The sequence below is a fragment of the Oncorhynchus masou genome, chromosome 32 (genome assembly GCF_036934945.1).
Source record: "Oncorhynchus masou masou isolate Uvic2021 chromosome 32, UVic_Omas_1.1, whole genome shotgun sequence".
Classification (NCBI taxonomy): Eukaryota; Metazoa; Chordata; class Actinopteri; order Salmoniformes; family Salmonidae; genus Oncorhynchus; species Oncorhynchus masou.
Genome location: NC_088243.1, coordinates 53,052,142 through 53,070,879, shown reverse-complemented (window position 1 = coordinate 53,070,879; position 18,738 = coordinate 53,052,142). Strand labels below are relative to the sequence as shown.

Sequence of the window (18,738 nt, the reverse complement as noted above, 5' to 3'; positions counted from 1 at the left end):
ACCCATTACACATACACACATAATATGTACGCATGCACGCACGCACACACACACACACACACACACACACACACACACACACACACACACACACACACACACACACACACACACACACACACACACACACACACACACACACACACACACAGCTATCCTCCCGCCCTATAATTCACATGGGATTGATAGTGGTCCTGTGATCCCTAGAAGGTAGCCAAGTGCACTAAACTGTCAGTCAACAGAAATAATCTCTCGTGATATGATGATTGTTTAGAGCCTAGAGAGTGCAAGCTGAGCAGAGCCAGGCATTGTACTCAGCACGTCTTCAAGGTGTTTCCTAAAATGGAAACCAGATGTAAAAAGGGTCGAAAAAAACAAAAACAGCTTTGATCACGGTCTCCTCCTCCCTTGGGTTTGTCAGGTTTCACATGATAGAAGGCACAGTGATGCCGAAACGTTGGTGTTTTACCCAGTAAATGACTCCGAGTTTATAGTGTGTGACTCTCTTTATTTATTTATACAGTTCACATGATACTCATTTACTAATTATGAAACTATTTCGTAGACATTTTATCATGAAGTTAGATTAAGCTCGACAAGCATGCTTCCAATATGTCATTTGTAAGTACTGTGCCATAACATTGCTTGTTTCCATCCTACACAGATGGTCGTTTTCCTTGTGAATATTTCACTGGGAATGTTTTATACCCAAGTGTGAAGGAATAATCTCATAGGAGGCGTCAACCCACAATCTGTCGGCAGACATTGTAATTCAACATGTTACCTATTTCATTTCCTCTCTGGGGGGGGGGACGCTTTCCAAATGGATGTATTGTCTCCACAGCTAAGAGATAAGGACCAGACAGGAAACAGATGCTTTACTAGAGGAGAGTCAAGGGAAGGGAAGAAAAGAGAAGATAGAACGCAAAGTAAAAAGGATTAGGGAGGGAGAGATGGGCAAGAGAGGGAGATGGGTCTAGGAAGAGGAGATTAGCGGAGGGAGATATGTTATTTTTTATAGCCTAGAGCACAAGATGCATAGGCTGTGTTCCGGAACAGGTTAAATGTCACAGAAGCTTTTTGGAGACTGGATAAACGGTCTGGGAGAGCGTTCTAAATGTCTGCCCTTTGTGGTGCCTTGTCTTCCATCCATCTCCTTTTTGGGGGGCAGAGAGAGGAGAGAGGAAGGGTGGAGAGACTGGGGGTTGGGGCATGGGACTGCATACTTAGACCTGCAAATGAAAGTAAAAGGAAAAGAAGGAAGAGGGATGAGTGCTCTGAGCATTGGGAGTCCGGCCTGATTTACGAACCCTCTCCTTTAATTAAATTGTTTCAGTGACAGAGCCGGTAAAAGCTCGTAATGGATTGGCTGCTCTAATGTAATGAAATTACTCCCTTTCTGACTTTCAAAAAATAGAACGGTAGAGGGGTGGGAGGAGTGGGAGAACAGGAGGGGGGAGGGAGAAAATGCAATTAATATTTACAGAGAGTTGACAGACGGGGTGGGCTGGATGCTTTAGCCAGCCTCCTGTTCACTCTCCTTCTGTCTTTCTCTCAAGCTCCCCTCCTCCCTCTTTCTCTCTCTCTCTCTCTCTCTCTCTCTCCTTCTCCTCCACTCACGGGGCAGCGTAGAGAGTGAGGTGATAGGCTGCCGCCAGACAGGCCACTTTAGCCAGCTGGTCCTTTCCTTTCCTAACCTGGCAGGCTGCAGTGAGACAGAGGTGAGCGCTGAGATCTGAGTGTGTGCTGTACGCTGCCTGGCGACAACCTACTTACCACCAGTCCACCCCAGCCAAACTCATCCCCGGCCACCGGCACTCTTCCTGCAGCCCTCACCTCCAGCAGCCCCCTCCAGCCTCCGCCTCCACGCCTGCAGACAGACCTGCCGCTGACTCCTGTCTCTAATCTCTCCTCAGGCAACTGGACAGCAACCACATCAGCTGTATCGAAGATGGAGCTTTCCGAGCCCTCCGCGATCTGGAGATACTGTGAGTCCCCCTCCTCCTCTTACCCTTCCTCCTCTCCTCTCATCTGCAGGGACCTCTCCTGCTCTTCCCTCTTCTCCCCCCCCCCCCCACCTCTCGCTATCTCTCTATCTCCCTGTGTTTTCTGTTGAATGTCCTCCAAGGGCAAAGTGTGTTGCATGTGAAGCCGCAGCAGCGCGGCGTGCCTACCTGTGCATTCTGCCAGCGGCAGCGGTGATAGTGTCATCCTCCTGACGTGTTAGTCTGTCTGTCCGCCGCGCGCCTCCTGTTTCTCCGTGTCGACTGTGTGACCGCGGTTTGGCACAGGCTCATTTGTCGCTCCGTGCTGCACTGTGACATTAAGCTGCTAGCTAGTGCCTTGCAAGGCGCCTTATTTTGCTTGTCACTTTTCAACGCATCCCCCCCCCCGTCTGTGCACTGTTGCCCGTTGAAACGAGTTCTACGGTCGTCTGCTGTGGTGTGATGTAGGCATGCCTGGATATTCCAAAACATTCAGAACCTTGTCAGGGAATAGTGTCATGCATTGTAACAACTCAGTGGGGAAACTATAGGCTTAGCTCGTGTCCTCTGTCGCAGTGCAAAGCTTTAAACTCGACTCAGTACTTGGCCTGACAGACACTGTTGCATTTGGCTGGTGAGCTGCTGCTGTACTGTAGCACGATGTCTGGAACTCTTCCCTGTGGCTGAGGGTGTTACTGGGGGGTCTGGACCTGTGCGGTCCGGACTGGTCTGAGTGCCGGGGGGGGGGGGAGTATATACCCCTGCAGCCCCCCAGGCTGTTACGTCCTGGTGCAGAGGGATTCACTGGAGGCACCTCCAGCCCTAGCACAGTGAAGATAGCCCAGGCAGCACTACTAAGGATATGATAGGACAGTACAGGAAAGTATTGCTGGGGGAGATAGACATTTCCCAGATACTAGCCCATCCATCAGCTCATTGGCAGGGCACAAAATGCAGTTGTCATATCCCCCCTCCCCTCTGTTAGAGCAGGGCTCATTTTGTGACCAAGAGAGACATACAGTCAGTCTCACCCGCTGGCTTTACAGAAAACCTGCAAAAAAAGCTGGTTGGTTTGTTAACACAGAGAACTCACTTGAGGTGCTCATATTAGGGCAGTGCAGGATATGTTTGAATGAAGGATAGTAATCCTGCTGCTGGACTGGCTGTTCATTCTAAGCATCCTCCTCCCTCTGCCCTGCCTTGGCTCATAGAGCGGCTAGCGATGGTTTCATGACCACAGCACAAAATGGCACGATGGAGATGAGATGGCGTTAGTCGGCTGAGCAGACCAGACATAAAAGTCAGCGTGTGTGGATTCAATTTTCATGAACAATACTGTGCACCTTCCTCGTGCTCGACCAGAGCCCATGACGAAGCGGACGTCAGTGGAGAATGTGAAGATGTTGTTTAAAGATGATAATTCGCCCATATGTCCATGCAGCTGAAATGGAGATAATTGGACTAAGTGCTGTAGTGGTGGGTATACCGTATGCCCATTTTATTATTTCAGTGGGCATTACGAATACTCACTTCTTAATCCCCACTGATGCGTTACCAAAGTAGTAACTACACTCAAAAATCTAAATGTCTTTGATTTTTCCCAGGTCACAGAAGTGGTCTCCTGAGGTGATTTAAGCATTGTTGTGGACTTAGAACATAACATTAGGTTGTTTTCATTTATTTATTTATTTTACATTTTTTAAGTGTGACTGAAGAAAAAAAATGGAACAAATCTGAAACCTGTGGATTTCTGACTCAGTTGACAGCCTAATTTATCTGTTTCAATAGTACGCCTACTATTAGCTTGCTAGCACGGTATGTCTTGGGTTGGCATGACTGTGAAAGACCAAAATCTGATTTATCATTTTAGAATACATGTCACTGTTTCTCATATCATTTTTCACAAAGGGCACCATTACTTCGCCAGGCAGGCCGTTTTGGGATTTTTTGGGGGGCAAAGTTTGAGTACACCCACTTCTCCACAAACCACTACAACACTGATTTGACTGGAGCACTAGGCATTGATTGCCTTCGTTGTAATTAGGTTATGCACTCTTGGTACATTAGGCTTTTTCTTTGAGCAATTTTCTCTGTTTTAGAATGAAACAAAGTGTTCGATTTTATGGCAGTGTACCTACTAATGTAGGATCTTAATTTGAGACCATTTGCTACTACAGCAGGAAAATAATGCTGCAGCAACAGGAAATGTGAATTATTATGTGGATTATAATTAATGGACATTTTTTTTTAGTTGGGCAATACATTTTTCATTAGTGCAAATCAAGTCTGACATTTCAAAGTGGAAATTACATACTTTAGAAGCCTTTTTAAACCTAAAATACACTGCAAGTGCGGGAAGATTCTCCGCAACAAAAGAGTGATCAAATTAAGATCATACATCTGTAACACATTTTCCGAATAGATACAGTAAGTTCAGCGGTATCCAGCTTTTCATTTTGTCATACTGTCATTCTCTTATCCCTGGATTTACGCCATTACTGGCATAGCATACAAGGTGGCGCTAAAAATGCAAGAAAAGCCCAAATGGCCTCTATTACAAAAATGCTAACAAAAGTAGTGCAAACTAATAGCAAAATCATGTAGATGCTGTTAGCTAAATGCTAACTAGCAAAAACGAACATAAACTAATTGCAAAGACAAGCAAATCCAGCTCCTACAAGCATAGTTAGTAGCTACCGAATGTCATTTTGGGTGAGTGTGGACATTTACAAGCGAAGGTGAACGAGAGAAATTGTGCAAATGAACGAAGTTGTGATGCATGCTTTTCTGCACACGGAGCAGACGGGAGAAGAACAAAGGATGAAAAACATGCAAGTAGGAACCACAAGGGAAAGAAATGGCAGCTGTACAGACAACTCATCCAGAGCGCTTTGACTTCTGACGGCAAACATTTAGTAGTGAATTGCATACAAGTGTAACTTCATCAGCTCATGTGCGCTGCACAACAGAGACTCGCTGATAGATATAGAACGCTGTGGTCTCAACAGCTCCCGCTGTCTCCCGTTGTGCTATTTACAAACAGGCACGTGACTGGCTCAACTGTTCTGGGGATCGACGGTAAGCTTCATAATGTACAATAACAGGTTAAATGAAGAATGCAATCTGCTTTAACTCCTAACGTGTATTGCACAAGTTGATTGCAGGTTTTAATTTAAAAAGTAGCTTCAAATATTACAATTGATTGAAAAACCTCAAATAAATCGTTTTGACGTTATTGAAAAACCATCCCGTGGCTTTTTCCAAATACTCCGGTATACGGTATATACCCTACCAGAAAGCATCTTGATGTTCAGGCCTATATCTATTGCCCAGTGTAACAGTGTAGAATTGAAATGACAATCGGTTCTTGTCCATGGTGCAGAAGATGCAGTGTATGTCAGTGTATTTGTACTTGTGCCATCTTCTAGCCTTTGAATTGAACTCATAGATGAGATCCTCTCTCTTTCATGTGATACGATCAAAGGGTATCACTGCACTAAAACTGTTCCTTACTGGGTATTTTTTTATTTATTCTTCTATTAGATCTGGCATGGGAACTATCGGTGCCTTCTAAGAGCCTGTGGTAGAGAGGGAAAAGCAAAGATAATGTATTATTGATGTAACAAATTTCTCCATGACCAGCCATGTTTGTTCCACATTGTCAGACCACCATGTTTTTACAAAGTATTTTGGAGAACAACATTGTTAAGAAAAAAACAAAAAAAAAACAGAAATATGTTGGTATGTGTTTTGTCCAGGAGGGAAAAACCCCAAAAAGAACATTGGGAATTTTACAGTATATAAATAGAAACTGGTTGATGAAATGAATTTACACTCACAGTCAGATGGACACAATATTTTTATTGAAGCTGTCAAGAAAAGTGATATATAGGTGCTCCTTCGTAGTTTGATCTCAAGAAAACATTGTGTCCAAATACCCCTCTTAAAAAACAGAAATTGGGGTGGTCGACACATGTGATGTTTCTAATCACAATGATCGTTAAACTTCTTTAAAAAAAAAATTTTTTTTAAAGAGCATCATCTGACTATAGACATAAACAAGTCATTTCAAAGGCCTCATTCCTATTGATGCCTGGGTGGCTGAGAAATCTCTCTGATCATAGAAAACAACCCATACAAAAGGCTCTGCCTATTTCTCCCGAGAAGAATTCCTTATACAATCACGTCAGCTTTGTGTTAGATGTTAAGCATTCCCCCAAGTTGCTAATGAATAAGAGCTGATTTAGTGGAGGACTAAATAGACCTCCGTAATGAGTGCAGCTCTGTGACTTCCAATGACTGAATACAGTTTAACGCCTGCCAAGCAACACAAAATAAATGATCGGCCCTTTCTGGTGATGAATTGTAATTTGGATTTAACATAAATGTGCTAATGACTGAACTAATGACTTCAAAGCTATCTCGGACATTTTCTTATATTGGGCATGCCTTGCATCTCAATGAGATGGAGAACGGGGTTGGGTGCCAGCAGAGCACACTGCATGGTGGGCCAACATACTGCTGGGTGGAGGGGATGGACGGGCCAATATGCCACTGATTCTTTGATGATTATTCATCAGATGGTTTCTGCTCTTAGGACATTTGATTTGAGTAAATGACGCTTTTATGTCAAGATGTCCTTGAAGATACTTGTCAAATGTAAGTTTCACTAGGCAAATGAATTGTGTAAAAAAAATAAAAAATTTAACATCACATTTTATTGGATTTTTAACAGTCAAAATACTAGCATTGTATTAGAACACTGGTCAAGCAAATATTACCCTCAATTAACTGGTGGTGGATATGGCTTATCATTTCTTAACTGAGAGAGAAAAATTAGATTATACTTGTGAAAACTATTATGATAAAAATATGACTTGCAATATTGTTAGGAATTAAACTGGCAGAAATGTTATTTGTACATTATTTTCTTGGTTATAACGTTTATGTAATTTGTTAAATCTGTCCTTTAGCCGTTACAAATCTATACAAGTCTGAAATGCTCTTTGAAAAGCCAAAGAGTCCGCAGGTCGTCTACGGAAACCCCTGTGTTCTTACCAGAGTGGTGCGTTGCCATCTTCCATCGCCCCCCCCCCCCTCCCGCTGCACTCTCCAGAACAGAGGGGCCGCTGCATATTTAATGACCACTTTTTGTACAGAAAATTCTGGCTCTCAATGAACGCCACTCTCTCTCTTTTTTTTTTTTTTTTGTGCCGACCTACCGGGCTCTGTCATTTTTTTATGAGGAATGGAAGTGCCGCTGAGACATTTCCATGCTAGGTATCTCAAGGTGACTTTCACCTCATCACGCATTGATAAGAAGAGGGAGGGACCAAGTTTTCACATTACCACAAATGACCTCCCCCCTCCTCCTCCAACTCCTTCCGCCCTGCCAAACACTGTCATTTGTCAATGTGTGCCCTCTGCATTTCCCTGACTTTTTGACAGGGGCCTCCGTGTTCCAACTAGAGTGATTTAGCTACTTCATAACCAGTCGAATGGGGACATAGACTCCCTTCACTTTATGTTAACACTGATTCACCAGGCTCGTTTGATACTGCATTCTCTTTTATTACTGTTATTCTTGCTGTTATTTTGAGGTTACATATGCCCTCTTTAATATGAGTAGACTTTAATGATGTTTTGGACCCACTGGTGAGTGGTAAGCACCTCTCTCACACGAAGACCCAAGGCATGCCAAAATACACCATACACCAACCAGGGGGGACACCCACACCCACCACCCCTCCACCCCTGCCTTGTTGCCTACTGCCTTCGGAGTTGACTCAGTGTCATTTATTTGAACTGTTGAAAGTGCATTGTTGGACCTGGTTGTGATTTGACTGTGGAGAACCAGACTGAATGGATGCTGTATGGTGAGAGTGTTAGTGGGTGAGGCGGAGTAGTACTGTTACGTTATATGCAGTGCGGCTCATTTGCTCCGAGCTGTGGTGATCACAAGAAACTATCGCATTTCTGTGGCTGCATTTTGGTTCCAGAGCCGTCTAGGCCGAGACGCGTGGGTGTTTGATCGAAACCTAAATGCATTGGTTCAGAAAAATATTTTTTTATATACAGGGACCGGGTCAAAAATATAATGTTTTTGCTATTCAGTGCTTTTGGTTTGGCTGGCCTTTACCTGGTATTTAAGTCCTTCAGCTGTACCTTGGCCAGGCGATCGTTGACGTTTCCAGGGAATTGATGTGACCTGACCTAGCCTCAGTCTCCTTGCCCCTCGTTCTGTATCCTCTCTGACCTCACTTCTATGTCATGAACACTGCTGATGACTCCTCTTGATTAATGCCTTTCTGTGGCGAGAGAGATGGAGGCCCCGTTGTAGCTCACTGAGGAGCACATAACCCAGAGAGAGAGAGAGAGAGAGAGAGAGATGGAGCGAGAGAGGGGTAGAGAGGGAGACAGAGAGATTGAGTATAAAAAGAGAGAGAGAGAGGGGGGGTAGAGGGATAGAGAGAGAGAAGAGACTGTCAGGGACTGAGTCTTCTGTGTGAATCAGATATTCCATGCATTTATAATCCCCAACACCAGTGTGCCTCCCAAAGGACAAATCAGTCTTTACCTCAGTGTGGTCTGATTGAAAGGTTGCCTTCAGCCAATAGAATAGTCTTTATGAGTCAGATAGCAGGCAGAGAAAGAGAGATGGAGATAGAGATGGAGGGCGAGAGAGTGAGAGAGAGAGAGGGGAAGTGAGAGGGAGAGAAGGGGGGATTGACGAGTGAGGGGGGGGGGCTGTCATTAGCTCGCAAACAGCAGTTTCAAGCACAGGAAATTGCCTTGCCACCAGACGTGGCCCTTACGATATCTCTGGGTGGTGTGACTGCGCCAAAGCAGCGCAGTGGCGGTAGGGAGCAGAAGGAGAGAGAGGAACGACCCCATCGTGTCCCAGCAGAGCCAACCCAATGCACAATTAATCACTCGCTCCTGTACGCCAGGACAAAAAGGGATGGGAACAGCTTAGATTCAATCTGTCCTCATTTAAGCTGTAATGGCCTCATCAATGGCTCGGCACTCATGTCTCTCTCTCTGTCTGTCTGTCCGTCCTACATGTGCCTCTTGCTGCAGTATGTGACTGGCTAATACTGAGTGCCTTCCATCTACAGAACCAAAAGCTGAATCCGCCCTCTCTTTTTCTCATCCCCCTCTCTTGTCTTCCCTCCTCTCTCCTCCTCCCTCCGCCCTCCACCCTCCTCTCTCTTCCTCCCTCCGCCCTACTCTCCGTTGCCGATTACATTTTCCGGATCCATAAAGCATGTCTCTATTGGATAAGATAATGTCCACATGCCCAAGAGCCTCACTGTTTTCTTTTGTCTCTCATAAGCCCTCAGACACGAACCACGTGGACAGGGTCTTGAGCTGCAGCTCATGTTATTTCTATGTTTGTCATCTGCGAGTTCAACAACATCTGATTGCGCCTTTGTGCTTTAGCTGAGCCCTCCACGCTAAGCAAAACAAAGGCAAACATGTCCATCCCTTTCGGGTTGGATTCCGCCACGCCGCAAACAAGTGGTGAATGAGTTACGATGGCCGTAATGAAATGAGGCCTCATCTGGAGGCACTCTGCTCATTTGTTTTGACATCAAGGCCCCAAAAACTCCAGGCTTGTTCTGTAAACTCCACCGCTGCCTCGACACTTCTCAGCCCACTGCCTCCAACGCTGCTGCTGCCGTGCCATTGGCTGTTGTGTTGGTTGTGGTGGATTGTTCCAGAGTTCCATGGCAACTTGGTGGAAATGTCACTTCTCACAGGGAGGGAAGGCATCTGAGACAACTATGGGACTCTGGAAGAGGAGAGCCGCGTGCGCGCGCACACACACACACACACACAGATGGAACATGCAGATTGCCTGGTTCAAACACTCAAGGCTTCTTTAAAGCACGCCCTCTACACACATGCACTCAAACACACACTCTACACACAGTCTCACGGTGTCTTTAGGGAGGCTTAGTGAGATGATGAAGATGAAGAGAGAGAGTGAATTCACTCTGGTCGTTCCTGGGAAGGAACCAGACTCTTAAATCAGCCCCCACCCCCCCACACACACACTCATTGTGAGGGAGAAATGGCCAGGAGCAGAACCCGTGGGAAACTTCACCTCTCACCCCCCCCAGATATTACAATGTGCCACTCTAATGTGCCCGCTGAGAGAACAGTTAAAGAGGTTGGGGGAAAATATCTCTTCACCAACCTCCTGAAATACACTCTCTGTCACATTCACACACACACACACACACACACAGCCACACGTGCGCTCACACACACACATACATACACACACACCATGGCAGAGCAGTGTGCTGCTGATGATGACACCGTCATGTCGCATTGCGTGTCTCTCAGGCCCCTGATTTCAAGCCTCTGTGAGTTTCTGTAACTGAGTCAGCTCCACTGAGCCGTATGCACTCCTCCTGTCCATCCCAGCCCTACCCTCCCTCCCACTGCTCCGCTCCTCTCTTACCCACCAGCCACTGCAGCCCCAGCCCCCCTCTCTGTGTCCTTTAAATAAAAAAAAAGTGACGTTTCCAGGAGCCCTCTCCAAAAAGCCTTAATGAGGGTCTGGAGAGAGGCAGAGAGCACTCGAGACCCCAAAGTAGTCCTTTTTTCAACTGTGGGAAAGCTTTCTTAGCATGGCAGAGAGCAAAGAAAGAAATCGTACTGGAAAAATATCGGAGAACCCGTACCTCGGACAGAGCCTGTCTCTGTTTTAAGGAGAAGTAATGGGGTCAGTTAATAAAAGAATAATCCTATGACCAGGACATCGATGGAGCTCTAAAGAAAATCATGAAGTAACATTGTTCCACTACACAACAAGCTATAATTCAGGATACTCTATTGATCCCATTAAAGCCTAGAGGCTACATAATCAAGACACATTGTATCATTGTACGAACTCAGCTAGCATCCCCTGCTTTCGTTAAGAATCATTAGTTCAGTAGTGGTTCAATCAGGAAATAAATAACTCACGCTAATTCATGCTGTGCAGATTCAAGACGGGGGAAAATGCCCAAACGTAAAAAGCTGAATAAAAGAGAGAGAGAGAGAGAGAGAGGGGGGGAGAGAGAGAGAGAGAGAGAAAGGGAGAGGGAGAGGGGGAGAGAGAGAGAGAGAGAGAGGGGGAGAGAGAGAGAGTGAGAGAGAGAGAGAGAGAGAGAGAGAAAGGGAGAGGGGGAGAGAGAGAGAGAGATAGAGAGATAGAGAAAGGGAGAGAGAGGGAGAGTGTGTCAGTAGAACATGGCCGTTAGTGAAGGGGAGAAGGAAAGAGAGGTATCAGGAACAGCGGGGGTCCCCAACGGTTGCAGCCGGAAAGAGTGAGAGAAGGACGGAGTGGGGAGGAAAAAGAGAGAGAGAGAGGCGGAGAAGGACGACGGGGATAGAGGGGCGAGAGAGGAAGAGGAAGCAGAGGGGCGAGAGGGAGCGGCCTGAGGGGAGAGAGTGTGAGAGAGATTGAAAGAGAGAGAGAGAGAGAGCAAGGAGAAAGAGGGATTGACGGCTGGGGCAGTGATCAGACTCCACAGGCCCTATAGACAACATGCGATAGCATCAACCTCATGGCCTGCTGGTAAAGACTCAGCTCCATCACTGCCTCCCTGGCTGGGGACAGAGATAGGGGCCCTATACAGCACTACATTACACTACACAACAGATTACGTTCCCCCGGTGACAGACAGACATGCCTGAGAGGCTAATGTCAGCTCCAACAGATTTAGGAATTCATCATATTTTGCCATTAGGTCATTTTCTAATGTTCCAATATTAGATTAGCAGGTTAGTGGATTTTAACTAGGCAGAGAAAGACCTTGAAAGAGCTGTTGTGCGTAATTGAGATACTGCCTCTCTTATAGTCGACATACTGGAGAAGTTCTGTCATGTCTGTGTGATTACTGTAATCAGGACAAATTGCACAGGGCCCCCAGTAAATCGGATCAATTGTGAACCGTATGGCTAAATGCCCTCTAGGACCGGACAGTGTTAAAAACGACCATGTTGAAATATGGATGTAGCTGAACACGTTGGCCTCTAACTCTTGAGTGGTTTCTGGTTCCTCGTTATCATGACAGCCAGGTCCTTGGAAAATCTCTCTCTGGCCGGTGGGGGTGGGGGGGGGGTAACAGGAGAGATAAGTGAGTGTCCTTCCTGGGCAGAGGCCATTTTCCCCTGTTGATGGTTCAATATTACAGGGTTTTACCAGGGCGTTGCTCCCTTCGTCCCAGCCAGACCCATCCCCAACCCATGCTCTCTCTTTTCTCTCTTTTTTTCTTTCCTCCCTCTCTCATTCCCTTTTTCTCTCTCCTACTCTCTCTCTCGCTCATTCCCGCCCTCTCTCTCCTTCCTTCCCTCCACTGTGGCAAAAACCCAGCAGTAGTTCTTTGCCAGATGAGCCTGAGAGCCACAGTGGCCTTGACGAGTGGGATGGAGTTACTCTCCTCACTAGAAGTGCCAATTTGGTCAGCACTGACAAGGGTGATTCCGCCCCGTATATCATTTAATTGTGGAATAACAATCATTTTCCTTGCCATTTGGTTGCATTTCCCCCCCCCTTGTTCTTAATAAAGTGTTCCCCCTGCTGTTTGCTTCCAAAATAAATATGAAAACATCATTTAAAATTCCACAAGTATTTTATTTTAGGGGATTTATTTTCCTTCACTTTGTTTTCATGCGACCCTAGTTTTTTTTTGCAGCTTTGCTTGTTGCCTTGATGGGGATTTTCCACTGGTTGAATTAGAAATCTGAACACATATGTTGAACCACGCCGTGTTGTAGTCATATCCGTCTTCCTCCTCTCTCCTTTATGGGTTTGAATCAGCCTGTTACAGTGAGAGTTGATACATGGCGTCACACCAGTGGCCGCTGCCCGGTGCTCCCACCACTTTCCTTAAAACATGAATGAACTGTGAAAACCAGCAGGCCAGTCTTTACTCTTGTCCACTCCACTCTGAGGATCTGCTGCGATCGGCATCCTCTCTAGTCCCGCTAAACCCCTTATTACCAGTAATAGTACAGTGAGACGCTGTAAAAACAAGCCTCCTGCTCCGCCCGTAACGTCGTCTCGCCGACAGGACTCAGCACTTTCTGTTTCTAGCTACCGAGCCGATCCGGGAACCATTAAAGTCCCAAATTTAGAAATAACAGGTGGACACATTAACACTTCCCAGGGAGGTGGTGCAGAGGGGACGGGTGGAGGTGGAGGGGGCTATCTAGTGACGGAGGGGTGGGACGGCTAGATTACAAGACTTAAGTCTGCCAAGTAGTACTATTCACAGTTACTGTTGCTGGATGGAGAGAAAGGGAATTACTGCTGCCTCCCTCTTTCCCTCTTTCCGGATGCTGCTGCTGATAATATCATCGTTGTTCTAAAGCTTATTACACGCTGTTGTGGACACGCCTGCACCAGCAGCATCATATGGCCCACAACACAAGCAGACAGGCAGGCAAGGGATGAGGTGTGGATGAACAGTATGCTGTGAACAACAGGCACCATCCAGTTCTCTGACAAGAACCTTTGTGCTGTTCAAACAAACCTGTTGCACCTGGGTGTCTTCAATAGGAACCAAATGGGCAGGGACCGACCTGAATTTGTCCAGTAGAAACACTTGTTTGCTAATGAATACACCCCTTCTGGGTGATTGAGAAGGGTACCACTGCTTCTGCTACTTAGCTACAGTGCATTTGGAAAATATTCAGACCCCTTCACTATTTCCACATTTTGTTATGTTTACAGCTTTATTCTAAAATTGATTACATTTTACAATACAATTTTCAAAGCAAAAACTGTTTTTAGATTTTTTTTTGCAAATGTGTAAAATAAAAAAATACTGAAATATTACATTTTACTCCATCCTTTTTTGAAGCACGTTTGACAGCGATTGCAGCCTTGAGTCTTCTTGGGTATGACGCTACAAGCTTGGCACACCTGTATTAAGGGAATTTCTCCCATTCTTCTCTGCAGATCCTCTCAAGCTCTGTCAGGTTGGATGGGGAGCGTCGCGGCACAGCTATTTTCAGGTCTCTCCAGAGATGTTCGTTCAGGTTCAAGTCCAGACTCTGGCTGGGCCACTCAAGGACATTCAGAGACTTATCCCGAAGCCACTCCTGCGTTGTCTTGGCTGTGTGCTTAGGGTCATTGTCCTGTTGGAAGGTGAACCTTCACCCCACTCTGAGGTCCTGAGCGCTCTGGAGCAGGTTTTCATCAATGATCTCTCTGTACTTTTCTCCGTTCATCTTTCCATCGATCCTGACTAGTCTCCCTGTCCCTGCCACTGAAAGACATCCCCACAGCATGATGCTGCTACCACCATGCTTCACCCTAAGGATGGTGCCAGGTTACTTCCACATGCGACGCTTGGCATCAGAGCAGAGAATCTTGTCTTTCGGTGCTTTTTGGCAAACTCCAAGCGGGCTGTCATGTGCCTTTTACTGAGGAGTGGCTTCTGTCTGGCCACTTTACCTTAAAGGCCTGATTGGTGGTTGTCCTTCTGGAAGGTTCTCTCATCTCCACAGAGGAACTCTGGAGTTCTGTCAGAGTGACCAGATTCTTGGTCACCTCCCTGACCAAGGCCCTTCTCTCCCGATTACTCAGTTTGGCCAGGCGGCCAGCTCTAAGAAGAATCTTGGTGGTTCCAAACGGACCTTCAATGCTGCAGAAGTTTTCCGGTAGCCTTCCCCAGAACTATGCCTCGATAAAATCCTGTCTCGGAGCTCTACAGACAATTCCTTTGACCTCATGGCTTGGTTTTTGCTCTGGCATGCACTGTCAACTACGGAACCTTATATAGGCAGGTGTGTACTTTTCCAAATCATGTCCAATCCATTTAATTTACCACAGGTGGACTCCGATCAAGTTGTAGAAACATCTCAAGGATGATCAATGGAAACAGGTTGCACCTGAGCTCAATTTCAAGTCTCATAGCAAAGGGTGTGAATACTTTTATTTGTAATCAAATTGAACAATTTTCGAAAAAAAAACCTGTTTTCGCTTTGTCAATATGGGGTGTCAAGTGTGCAGATTGATGAGGAAAACAATTCATTTAATCCATTTTAGAATAAGGCCGTAACGTCAACAAACTGCGGAAAAAAGGGAATGGGTCTGAATACTTTCCCAATGCCCTGTACATCACCTCTGGATGCACTGAGATAGACGCAGTCGACTGTCTGTTTAGACTGTCGGCTGCTCGTTGTCCATTACTTGTGTTTTCTTTTTGCTCAGTTCTTTAGAACAGTGTGCTACTTTCTTACTCCTTCCTATGCCTTTCTTTCTACTTGTGAAACCCAATGACTGTCTTTGTGGATTGTGGCTATTGCTTCTAAATGTACTGTCGGTCTCTCTCTTGCAGCACCCTCAACAACAACAACATCACCCTCATCCCTCTGTCCAGCTTCAACCACATGCCCAAGCTGCGGACTCTGTGAGTATATGACGAGGATACCATTTGGATGTGTCCCAAATGCTACCTTATTCCCTGTACAGTGCACAACTTTCAACCAGAGACCTATGGCCATGGTCGAAAGTAGTGCACTGTGTAGTGAATAGGGCACCATTTGGGATGCAGCCATTGTGAAATACCACCAAGTGGCTGAGTGGAAACAGGATCCATCTCAGAAGATTATTATTCCATAATGAGTGGTTATCTCTCCGTTGTTTCATGCTCATAATTGTTCGAGCCCCATTACCTCAACAAGGCACAACTTTCTTTAAGTTCACGAGTTCTGACTCGCTATAAAAACCCTGGGTCAAAGACATTGCTGTGTTCAATCCCTTGATCGACCCTGGGGCAACTCTGATGAGTGATTGGGCGGGTGGGGGGAGGGGCGTCCCCGGTCGCCAGGGTCGATGGCACGCCAGCTCACTGGGGTTGTTTACCTAGAAACCACTGGGGGGTCTGAGGGAGCAGACCCTGTATCTGTCTCTGTCCCTTGAGATCTGTGTTGTGCATGACTTTGTCACTGTACCCATTTCACTCACATTATCTCCCCAACCACAATCAATACATAATAATTACATAGTGCTCTACCTTGCCGGGATGTTTCTCTTCTGCGGCTGACCTTGGTTATTAAGCAGTGGGCTCTGGGATACGTTGGTTATTATTACCATGTGGTGTGAGTTGTTCCACTGCTGCACTGTCCAAGGGGACCATAAATAGTAAGAGGGTGTCCGCAGTAGACGGGCAGACAGACGGACAGACAGACAGACGGGCAGACAGACAGACAGACAGACAGACAGACGGCCTTTGACGCTCGGGACCCATCTCAGACCCGCAGTGGCTTGTGACCCTGCGGTGTCCTCCCCTCCAGACCCCAGCCTCCAGACTCCAGCCTCAATCATCTCTTTTCCTGCCTGCTGCCTGGGCTCCTCGGGGGCCTGAGGTCTGGAGCTTAGAGCTGTCTGCTCTGCTACAAGCCCCATGGCTCAGCAGTCTCCCCATCCCTATCCCCTCGCCTCCTCAGAATTGAATTTGCTGACGCTGGGATGGCCGGCCTTCTGCTCCCTGGCCAGTATTGAATTATCTGAGCCGAGTCTCCCCCTGCTTCCCCCTACCCCACCCGCTCCTACATCCCTGGCTCCCAGTTCCTTTGTACTGCATTTTCTGGCTCTAATATCCCTGAGATCTCTGTATTGAATTTGCTGCTTGTAAAAACAACTTATTAAATCAAATGTTTAGAGATGTCTGTAATTCATTTAGCAGGGATGGGGGGGGGGCGGGTGGCTCCAGGTTTCTGATGAAATAGCTTAGCTAACCTCCCCTCTGCCCTCGCTCTCTCTCGCTCTTTTTCTCTCTCTCTTTCTGTTTCTCTCCCCCACTCTCTTTTTACCAGCTTTGTCCAGCAGCCATTCAATTAGATCAAATGATATCACCCCATGGTGAGTTACCGTTCAATAACGGGACAAATAGAGAGTGAGGGCTCCTACTGCGAAAGGGATAGTTACTCGAGTCATTTTCACAATGTGTGCCTGTGTGGATCACTGGGGGAGCTGAGGTGCCCTTTTGTGCAGGTTCTGAAGATGAACACCTAGCTCACCTCACTCACTCACACACACACACACACACACACACACACACACACACACACACACACACACACACACACACACACACACACACACACACACACACACACACACACACACACACACAGCCGACCGACCGAGCAGTGGTGTATGAGCCCTATGCTCTGTCTCAGTGTGGAGCTCATCTCTCCATCCCTCCACCTCTCTAATCCCACTCGTGTGTAATTAATCCGGAACAACGGGTGGCTATAAACTGGATTTATAATGGGAAGAGCTCCATTAAAACTACAACCCACGCTGTTATCCTCAATGAGCAATTCCTGTCCCCTAACCAGAACGCACCCGTATTTCATTTGCCAGACTTTTTGAAAAGGATGAAGTAACTTTTTGATTTGCTGACATGAATCCCCCCCGCTCCCCCTGTTTCCTCTCCTTTCAGCTCCTCTCCAGTCGGTCTCGTAATGACTGTTGAGAGATAGTGATTTAGCCCCTGTGTGTCGTGTCCTGTCCTCTTCTTTGGGAGAGCTGCCATATTGTTGAGGGAGACCTTGACGAAATGAAGGTGTTGGCTGAGAGAATGGGGCCCGTTCTTGCGTCTGCAGATGGATTCACATTAGTTGCTTTTATGCGCCGGTCTTGGATATGACAACCACAGCATCTCTGTCAAGGACGGAGGAGTCACAGAGTCATAAACACAGCAGGGCAGCCATGAGTAAATGAGAACTCCAAATGTTTTTCATCTGCTGGGCAGCCTCAGACCTCGGAAAAAAAGTCAATTTCATTGTCACTCTAAACACATTTGGGGGCATGTATTGCGGTGAGGGGATTCTTCTACTCAGCCTTAGATTTGGTCATTTTTGTAACGCGTTATGTCATGCCACCGGCCCTCTACTGGGGCACTCTCTCCTCCCACCCTCTGCAGCCAACAACCTGCACTGACCACTGCTGTTCCCTCACTCTCCGCTCCTCCCTTTGCAGGCGTCTGCACTCTAACAATCTGCACTGCGACTGCCACCTGTCCTGGCTGTCCGACTGGCTGCGGCAGAGGCATGGCCTGGCCCCCTTCACCCAGTGCATGGCCCCCGCCAGTATGAGGGGCCTCAACATCCCTGATGTCCAGAAGAAAGACTTCACCTGCACAGGTATGAATCAAACTAAATCACCATGACAACACACTGTACTAAAAACAGCATAAGAACTACTCATGTTATCTCCAAATGAACAGGGTCTTTTATAGTGCGGAGTGAAAAGCCAATGAATCAGTGGAATCGGTTGGTGGTCTTGTTTTAATTGACTCCAGGATGTAATTGGTAAAAGGGTTCACGGTTGGGCCTAATGAACAGCTCCCACCCCCTCCCTGCAGCCATTAATCAGCTGATGAATCTCCAGCAGGCAGCCGCAGCAGAAATACAGTCCTCCGCCTTAGAGGCAGCCCCGTAATTAACCTGCAAATAAAGACAATAACACAGCAGAGATGGAGAGAGAGGGGGGGGGAGACAAAGAGAGAGGATATAGGGAGGGAGAGAAAGATGGATAGAGGCATACCCTGTGCTTGTGATTATCCCTGCTTTATTACAGCTAGCAATAAACAGCCCCCCCTTCTCTCTCTCTCCCCCAAACCCCCTCTCTCTCTTTCACTCTCCCCCAAACCCCCTCTATATCACTCTCTCTCTCTTGCCCATTCTCTCCCTTTCTCTCTCTCTCTCTCTCTCTCTCTCTCCCTCTCTCTCCCTC

The 18,738-nt window shown here is 46.7% G+C and overlaps 1 protein-coding gene across 1 annotated transcript in view; it reads left to right on the top strand.

Moving 5' to 3' along the window:
- The window catches only part of LOC135526196 (slit homolog 3 protein-like), a 214,525-nt gene that overhangs the window by 129,967 nt on the left and 65,820 nt on the right, over positions 1 to 18,738 (top strand). Inside the window, exons 7-9 of the mRNA XM_064954354.1 lie at positions 1,917 to 1,988; positions 15,332 to 15,403; positions 17,983 to 18,146. Coding sequence (XP_064810426.1) covers positions 1,917 to 1,988; positions 15,332 to 15,403; positions 17,983 to 18,146 — 308 coding nt within the window. The remainder of the gene's footprint in view (positions 1 to 1,916; positions 1,989 to 15,331; positions 15,404 to 17,982; positions 18,147 to 18,738) is intronic.